Raw genomic sequence first — 9,366 nt, forward strand, 5'->3', positions numbered from 1 at the left:
GTAGATTGACCTATCACTGTCCTATTTCTACCCTTCGGCATTTGGCATTGCTTTGGCATTGCTTTAATGAGACCCTATTAAGACATTAACAAGATTGCATACATAGTGACCAATGCTTATTAAAGTCTATATGCAGTTGCACAAATGAACTGTGTATATATATTTGAATGAGAAATTTCTACTGTTCTGAGAAAGGTATCTTACTTCAAATAAAACCATGAAGTTATGTTGGAAAAATATGTTTTGGGAGCACTTTGCCCTCACTGAAAAGTCCACCCTGATCCCTTCCTTAAGACATCATTAATAATAGTTAACATAAATGTACTAGGCACTATCTCTCAAGCTATTGATGGATTTTTCTCTAATCCTCACAACCCTCCCCCGCCCCCCACTGAGGTAGATTAAATTAAGCTTTCCATTTTACAGTTGAGCTAACTGAGGCTTAGAGTAGTCAAGATCATTCCACTGGTAAATGCAGGAGTAGTGGTTTCTAAACCCAATCAGTGTGGCTTGGAATCCACAACCCTCCATCACTCTATGGTAGTCCTTCCCATGGAGCCATTACGTAGAAAATTTCAGCCTAAACTGACTTACATATTACACCTCTTTTTCTTTTTCTAAGCTTACTTCTATTTCTGTTTTCTAATCTTTTAAAAATGGGGATAAAAAGCAATTCAGTCATAGACTGTACTTAAATTTATTTATAAGAATTTTAATGCAAAACTGCCACAGATAAGCTGCAACATGCCCAGGTCAACCAAAAATGACTTACCTGTAAATCTGTAAATCATCAGAGTGAAAACGTCAAGTCATTAATTACATCTTATAATCTGAAGAGAACTAGCAGGTTTCAAGAACTCTTCACTCTGATTCCAGGCCCTTGAATTTTCAAGCTCTCAAGACTATTAGGACCAAAGATGCTGTAAACATGGAGATGCTCTTCTCAGTCCCCTACCAGGAAGGACCTGCCATCCTGCTGCAAGGAGTGAGGTCACTGGATAGTCACCAGCTGTCAATTCCTTCAGGATCTACCTCAGTTGCAGAGAGCTGCCTTGCCCTTCCTGGAGTAGCCCACACCAGGTAACCTACCATATTAGACTTTTGTATATGTGGAGTTTACAGGACTATATAAGAAAGAAAGAAATTGAAAATTGAAAAACAGCCTGTTTTGTTACAAACACATGACAATATTTTGGTTGAAGTGGAAGAAATATGTCAACAAAACAGCACTGCCCTAAAATATCGTATTTATAGAATTACTAACGTCCATATAAAGCAGGAATCCTCGCTGATTCTTTGATTTAAACAACCTGTTCTCAAAATGGAATCAAAAAAGGAATAAAGGAAAGGAAAAGAAAAGAAAAATCTGATTTATTTTGTATTGAGATAATGTACAGTGTATATGGGCTCTTGAGTAAGAAATAAAATCCAGCAGGAGAAGTTGTTTAGATCATTTTGAAGCCAGGTTAAACAACAAATACGGCTTCAGATATACATATAAGCACACTAACAAAATGCCAAATTAAAAAGATCCATATGATGTTTGAGGCCTAATTAAAATTCTACCCAGAGTTGCTACATGTATATTCACTTTGTGTGCAGAAACAGACATCCATGTGTCCTTGTATTAACTACAGCACTTACACATCTATGAAATGGGAAGAACAACATTGTTTCTTCCCCTGAGTGTGAGAATTCACCAGCAAAATGTTCTGGAGGTAAAGCTTAAGCTAATTTAGCAATAAGTTCCATAAAAGATTTGAATAAAACATTATAGCTACAATAATCCCCTTAAGCTAGTAATGGAAATGAAAATTATTTACTCTGGGAGTCTGATTGTATTGCTGTGAAATCATCTGTCTATGTAAATTATTTGCATATCAGAAAAGATAGAAGCCCCATGTGTTTATCTCCATTTTCACCCAGGCCTAAAGCTATATAAAATATTTGATTTCTGGTGCACCTGAGGTTTCTCAGCTATTAGTTGACATCAGTACTCATCCTCTTAAGAAATAAAATAAATCTGAACCAACCTTTGGAAGGTAGGAACCTTACAGCCAGAATTTTAGTTTATTATTGCACAGATAATATGGTAAAAAGTTAAAATCTTGAAGTGTTCTTTATTGGTAAATGAAATCTTATTTTTTATTCTTAGAGTTAATACTTTCAAAATATGGATACTTAAGATTCAGTATTACAGCACAATTTGCTAGGTCTAGAATATTTAATGAGACTTCTCTGCAGTTACAATGCCTAACACTTCAGGATTTCAAAGTACTGTAACAGCAGTAATCAATTAAGCCTTACAACATCTTAAGTTAATAGCCTTACAACATCCTAAGTTAATATTAAGTCATCTGCCTTTGGTTAAACATAAACCAATGTTGGGGGAAAAAATTACACAGTTAATTTACTTGAATACTTCTATGTTCTGAACATTTATAAACAAATGAGTCAGATTCATAAGTAATTTTTATTCTAGTTATGTTTCCTATTATAAATAAAACATTCAGAAAAATTCCACCACAAAATACATGTATAAAGTATAGGTTTACTAACGAGCACTTAAGGGGCATCTGCCATGTGGTAAATCGTTCTGAATCTGGGAGGAATCTTCAATATTGTTAGCTAATGTTTACTTTTTGGTTATAAATTATTATGCATCTTATGTTTAGTTCTACATCATAGAAGAAATTTATTCAGTAAAATTCTTAGCGATAACAGCAATTCTATTGATTCATTTATAAGAACCTCACATTAGCCAATAACCTCCCTGTGAAATTTAAAAGATCAATATGTGGCATTTATTAAGTTAAAAAAAAAAAAGAAAAAGAAGAGAGGAGCCTTGAAAATATTTTCATGAGTTGAACTCATTTGGACCAGATGAAGGAAATCAAGTGTAAGATAGGGATTGCTAGGGCTGAGCAGTCCAACACCAGGCCCGACCTTGGCCCATGTAGCTTTCTTCAACCTTCAGTCATTGAAAAGACCCTAGGAAATACTGGTCACATCAAGGACATTCAGTCTTGCATAGCAAATTCCAGAAGCCTTGAAGTGAGCTCTGGTATGACCATTGCCCAAGAGATCTTGGAAACGCTCTACTACACCCTCCAACCTTTGGTACTAGTCAGAAATATGAAGGAAGTCTAATGAAGACCTGAAAGCAGAGGAATGTTCTTTATTTCCACAGCAGTAGGATCTAAATTTGCATTTAAACTATCAGTAAGTCTGGCCACACATGGTCAAATAGAAACTCAAGGTGCCATCAACAGGAGAGGGTTGCCTGAGGCCAAGACTAGTGCCAGTTCTTCTGGCATTTCCCCAGCCAGAATTCTTGGCTTCCCACCCAATGCTGGGACCAGGGTGAGGCGAGTGAGGTGCTCAAGGCACAGTATCAGACGAGGCACATCGTGGGCCTGGTAGTGAGAGCCTCCTTCAATGTTGTACAATAGACATCCCACTCGCCTACCTCAGTCTAGGTCCTGTAGGACTATAGCTTTTTCAAGGGTTTTATGGCAAGAAGCTCAAAATGTCAAGACACTGTTGATGACAAACAAATGAGTCTATACCTCAGAAAGGGAGGTTATGAATGGTAGAGTACATAAAACAAGAATGTTCAAAAGAGAGACCCCCTCCCAGTTAATGAAATATTGTCCAGCAAAAATATGTAAAGTTGCTAAATCATCTGAACTAATTCTACAACATTTCATTTGGGATTGGAACACAATTTATTATTTCAAAAATTTGGATTATCATGGATAAAATCCATCCTTAAAATGTATCTAGGGACTTCCCTGGTGGCGCAGTAGTTAAGAATCCGCCTGTCAGTGCAGGGGACATGGGTTCAAGCCCTAGTCCGGGAAGATCCCACATGCCGCGGAGCAGCTAAGCCCATGCGCCACAACTACTGAACCTGTGCTCTAGAGCCTGCAAGCCACAACTACTGAGCCTGCGTGCCTAGAGCCTGTGCGACGCCACAAAGAGAAGCCTCTGCAATGATAAGCCTGCACACCGCAACAAAGAGAAGCCCCTGCTCACCGCAACTAGAGAAAGCCCACGCACAGCAACAAAGACCCAATGCAGCCAATAAATGAATAAATAAATGTATCTATATGTGGTAAAAGTCTAATACAATAATTAGTCTTGAAGATGCATAATAAATTTACCCCTACCCCCACCTTTAATATGTATAAAGAGGCTCCTATATAATAATGAATTTTATTTCCTATGAACGTCTTTAAAGCTACTACAATATAATTAAATGATTCTAATTGTAGGAGTTTTTGTAGCTGCCAATTTCTAATCAAATGACAACAGCTCCTCAAGGTTGAGCTAAATAGCTATTTCTATGTTACAATCAGAATATAATATCTTACAAAATGAAAACGTTTCAAACGGAATAGTGATTCTGGGGGTTCATTCATATCTGAAGTACCACAGTGAAGGACACTTGGACTGTTAGGTTCCTGGCTTAATTGTAACACAGGTCACCATTTTTATAAATGAGTGGATTAATGTTAGAAGCAGTACTTATTGAATCCTTTTCTATTCATAAGGAACTTATCCTTTTCAACTTAATACCTTTCATTCCCAAATTCATTTGCAAGTAAAAATAAAACTATTTAGTCTTAGTGACTTTCTAAGACTTGTGAACTCAGAATTTTTTAATTTGTAAGTTTCCTTCAGTCAGAGACTATCCACTTATTATCCATTTATTTCAACTTATTATTCTCCCTGTATACTCCCAGGGTACAAGTTTCATGTTTATTTGTTAAATAAATAAATAAATAGGATATTAAGATGTACATCCTAACTTTTGGAATTGAATTCAACATAGTGGAAAAAAAATATCTGCTTCATAGTCCTTGAGTCTAATTCATTATAAGCAATATCTTTCTAGAGATAGGCTTGCTATTAAGGCAAAGGTGAAAAAATCATCAAAGATATTTGAGAATTTTTATCAGATATCTTGTCATTGTAATAATTTATAGCCTACAAAAACATGAAGAAACTCTGATCTAACTTTCTATTAAGTCCTTCTACTAAAATGTATAGAATAGAATGATTTTAAGTATCAAGTTTTTACTTTTTGGAAATCAAGGCCTTGTCATCTGCGTCATTTGCATATATTTTCTCCCAGTCCATAGGTTGTCTTTTCATTTTGTTTATGGTTTCCTTCACTGTGCGAAAGCTTATAAAATTGATTAGGTCCCATCTGTTTATTTTTGTTTTTATTTCTATTGCCTTGGGAGACTGACCTAAGAAAACTTTGGTATGATTATGTCAGAGAATGTTTTGCCTATGCTCTCTTCTAGAAGTTTTATGGTGTCTTGCCTTGTATTTAAGTCTTTAAGCCATTTTGAGTTTATTTTTATGTATGCTGTGAGGGTGTGTTCTAGCTTCATTGCATTGATTTACATGTGGTTGTCCAACTTTCCCAATACCACTTGCTGAAGAGACTGTCTTTTCTCCATTGTATATTCTTGCCTCCTTTCTCGAAGATTAATTGTCCATAGGTGTGTAGGTTTACTTCTGGGCTCTCTCTTCTGTTCCATTGATCCATATGTCTGTTTTTGTGCCAATATCACATTGTTTTGATTACTGTAGCTTTGTAGTATTGTCTGAACTCTGAGAGGTTTATGCCTCCTGCTTTGTTCTTTTTCCTCAGGATTGCTTTGGCAATTCTGGGTTTTTTATGATGCCATATAAATTTTAGGATTATCTGTTCTAGTTCTGTGAAAAATATCATGGGTATTTTGATACATATTGCATTAAATCTGTAAATTGCCTTAGGTAGTATGGCCATTTTAAAATATTAATTCTTCCAATTCAAGAGCATGGGGATATCTTTCCATTTCTTTGAGGGATGACTCAATTTCCATTATTAATATTTTGTAGTTCTCAGTATATAGGTCTTTCACCTCCTTGGTGAGGTTTGTTCCTAAGTATTTTATTTTTTTGATGTGATTTTAAAAGGAATTGTTTGTTTACATTTCCTTTCTGATATTTCATTGTTATTGCAAAGAAATGCAACCAATTTCTATATCTTAATCTTGTATCCTGCTACCTTGCTGAATAATTTTTACTTTTAAAGTATTTTATAGATTTTTAAGCACTGATCATGTGTAATGGTCACACAATTCTTGGAGTAAATCAAGAACTGTTTCCACACTATGGATGACAAAATTTGGGTTCAGAGAGAATATGTGACTTGACTAAGTTCAGAGCATTGAAAAATGCATAAGAAAGGTTAGAATCCAGGTCCTTTTATTCCTATCCAGTGTGTTTTCCACTGCAAGGTACAACTGGCTGAATGTAATAATGAGCACTGAAAATTTTAGAAACTAATAGAAAAAGATTACTGTCTCTAGAGATTTCATATTTTATGGTGGTTGATCATTTATACCCTTGATATCAAATTCCTTTAAAATGTAGAGTACCTTGAAATTCTTTCTTCTTCCTTATACGTGAAATATAACTGTGCCTATTAACAAGGTACACTCTACAAATATTAGCTACAAACAAACGCATGAGGAAGGACCACATAAAAGTACAAGTGCGTCACTGCTGTCGTCAAACCCACTCTCCTTGTCCCTCACCAAGGGGAAAGTGACCTCCAAAGACATTGAAAAGGCAACCCATTTACACTACAGTGCTTATATATCTGATCCCAGGGTATCTTCCACAATCCATTTACTATCTATAACTGGCTATAATGTTATTAACCTTTAGTGACTAGTCTCATTGCCCTTCACTGACCATATATAACTATATCCTAATGATTTTAACTATCTTTTAAATAGGATACTCATATAAAAACAGTAAGTTTAAATATATCTTGCTAAGAGAATTGAGTTTTAAAAGTGAAGGCATGAAGAAAAGTTGGTAGAGGACTGTTCCAAAATAAGTGAATAGTAACACAAGTTCCCTTAGATTGCTGTATAGAATTTTAATTCACTACTGTGAAGTTCAAGAACTTCTATTTTTCATGCCTGGCATTCCTCCAAAACAGTGGCCAGAAATGATTGAGTATGAGTAATGGCTTTTACACTGTGAAATGATGGCTTATTCCTCCTAGAAACTTGTCATTCTTAGCTGTGATCTTTGGCAGACCCTTAAAATAGATCTGCCACCATGAACTAGAACTACTTTCACAGTGGACCATCCACGTAATTAAACCATTTTGTTGTAGTTGTGGTTGTATAGAGTGCTTATTATGATAGTGGAGAATTGGCTTCTAGTATCAGTCACATCTATGCCATTTTAAGTAGTTACTCAATTTCTTTGTTTCTGATGTCTGATGGAGATACACCTAACTCTATCTACCTATCTTTGTGAGAAGAAAAAGATATTCCAAGGGACACAACTTCAAAGTCTTAAAAGACATGTCTAACTTTAAGCAATACAATTCATCACTAGTTGTTCTCTCTGAAGTGATATAGGAGTACCCTTGAGATATTACTAACACTAAACTGAAACCAAATACTCACTCTCATAGCTTACATGTAGTCACTCTATCGTTGATGATGGTTTAGAACATATCTCCTTTCTGGCTCTCTTGGTACAATTAAACTGAACCCAAGAAAATGGCTGTTCCTGGGTTTCTTAATTTAGAATGGTAGTGTCTTATACTTTCTCTTGAGATCTTGAGACCTCTTTTTCTTTCTCTCTCTCTCCCCACCATTCCTACTCCTTCAGACCTCCTTTCTCTTTCTGTCTCCCTCTTCTTTCTGCTTTTTATTCACCCCTATTTCTTTCCCACTCCAGTCAGTGGAGGTCACGAGAATCTACGGGTGTTGTTTAGCCCTGCAGATATCATTTGGGCTAAAATCATACTGAATCCTTCCTTGAGCAATTTAAGCAATAGAAGCTGGGGAAGTATTTGGAGGATTTTTAGCCAACTCACTGAGCACACAAAGTATAAGCAGTACACTCAAAACTATTACAACCTATTTTTACATCAACAGCTAGAGGTTGTTTGGGTTTTTTTTTTCCTACTGCACTTTTTACAGCTCTTACTACTATAGAAGCAATATATTTAAAGCTACTGTGATTACTTAAATTTTATATTCACTAAAGATGATTTTCAGTAGCAAAGTTCCCTTGTAGTAATTTCAGATTTCTCTGGGAATAAATGTCTTCATAAAGGTATAGGAAGGAACAGAAGTTCCTACAGGAATTTCATAACTCACTGGTTGGGGTGGGGGAAGAGCACTTAATGTTCTCTTCCTGAACCTGCTCCTCAGTTACAGATACATTCAGAGAGACAGGCTCATCAGCTGATAATTGCCTTAGTGTCTTAATCTGCAAAATAAATATAATAAATCTGTCCTTCTAAAAGAAGAGCTAAGAGGGAAAAGGAAAAAGCAAAGGAAGTGTCTACATGATGATCTGTAAATATCAAAATTATGTAGATATTTTCCTCTCAACATTTCTTCCCAGAAAACTTTACAGTGAGCCAACACAGAATAGGGGTTAAACACACTACCTACAGCCATGTGGCTCATGTACATATAAACAACTCCATGCTTGAACCCAAAGTGTGAGCAATAGTGTCTGGGCACAAGCAGAGCCCTGATAGCCTTTTGAAAAATTTGTTTTCTAAACAGAACACTTACATTTTTACATATGCACAGGAACTGTGATCCTTCTTTATGTTGGGTGAAAATTAGTAAGTTAGTAGTTCAGAACTATGTTTTTCCTTTGTAAGTGACACCTTTGCTTCATGATAAACTACACCCCATACAATCTTATTGGAAACAATGAATACGGGAATAATACCTTGACAGAAAGGAGCCTGATGCCAGGTCTTGAAAATTTCCATGGATGGTGTGCAGTCACACTGTTTAAGCCAAAACCTGTCTTCAGGGTCTTCACCACTTTGCAAGCTGTCAAAATCCTCATCATTTTGAAGGTGCTGATTTGTGACTAAAAATAAATGAAATTGCATATACTTTATGAGAATTTTGCTATAAGATTTTTAAATTAATGTGAAGAAAGCTGGGGGTGTGCAATCTGGTGTTTAAGGCTGACTGCACAGTGATCTTTGAAATTCCATTCATTCTGTCATTAAATGTCTTCGGCCATAGCTCCTCCTTCTCTTAAGACCTCCTCCTGAGGTAATGTCCAGAGATGGACATGTAATACAAATTGCAACACATCAAACACTACCTGCTCCTGCTGAAATAATGTTAGTGTTGTGGAAAAACAGTCATCTGTCAAAGGAATTGCTTATGCAGCTGAATAGAATGATCTAGAAGCAGTGGACACCCACAGGAATATCACTTGCCCTAAAGAGTAGCAACTTTCTAATAATGCTAAGGATCAAAGGTTTTTGCTTGTGTGAGATGTAATGCCTAATTTGCC

At 36.0% G+C, this 9,366-nt stretch overlaps 1 protein-coding gene across 1 annotated transcript in view; it reads right to left on the reverse strand.

Moving 5' to 3' along the window:
- The window catches only part of CPS1 (carbamoyl-phosphate synthase 1), a 140,413-nt gene extending 131,383 nt beyond the window's left edge, over positions 1 to 9,030 (reverse strand). Inside the window, exon 1 of the mRNA XM_024763188.1 lies at positions 8,782 to 9,030. Coding sequence (XP_024618956.1) covers positions 8,782 to 8,907 — 126 coding nt within the window. The 5' untranslated portion in view covers positions 8,908 to 9,030. The remainder of the gene's footprint in view (positions 1 to 8,781) is intronic.
- Between the last annotated feature and the right edge of the window lie 336 nt (positions 9,031 to 9,366).

This window comes from Neophocaena asiaeorientalis, unplaced genomic scaffold (genome assembly GCF_003031525.2).
Source record: "Neophocaena asiaeorientalis asiaeorientalis breed wild unplaced genomic scaffold, Neophocaena_asiaeorientalis_V1.1 scaffold86, whole genome shotgun sequence".
NCBI classification, from domain to species: Eukaryota; Metazoa; Chordata; class Mammalia; order Artiodactyla; family Phocoenidae; genus Neophocaena; species Neophocaena asiaeorientalis.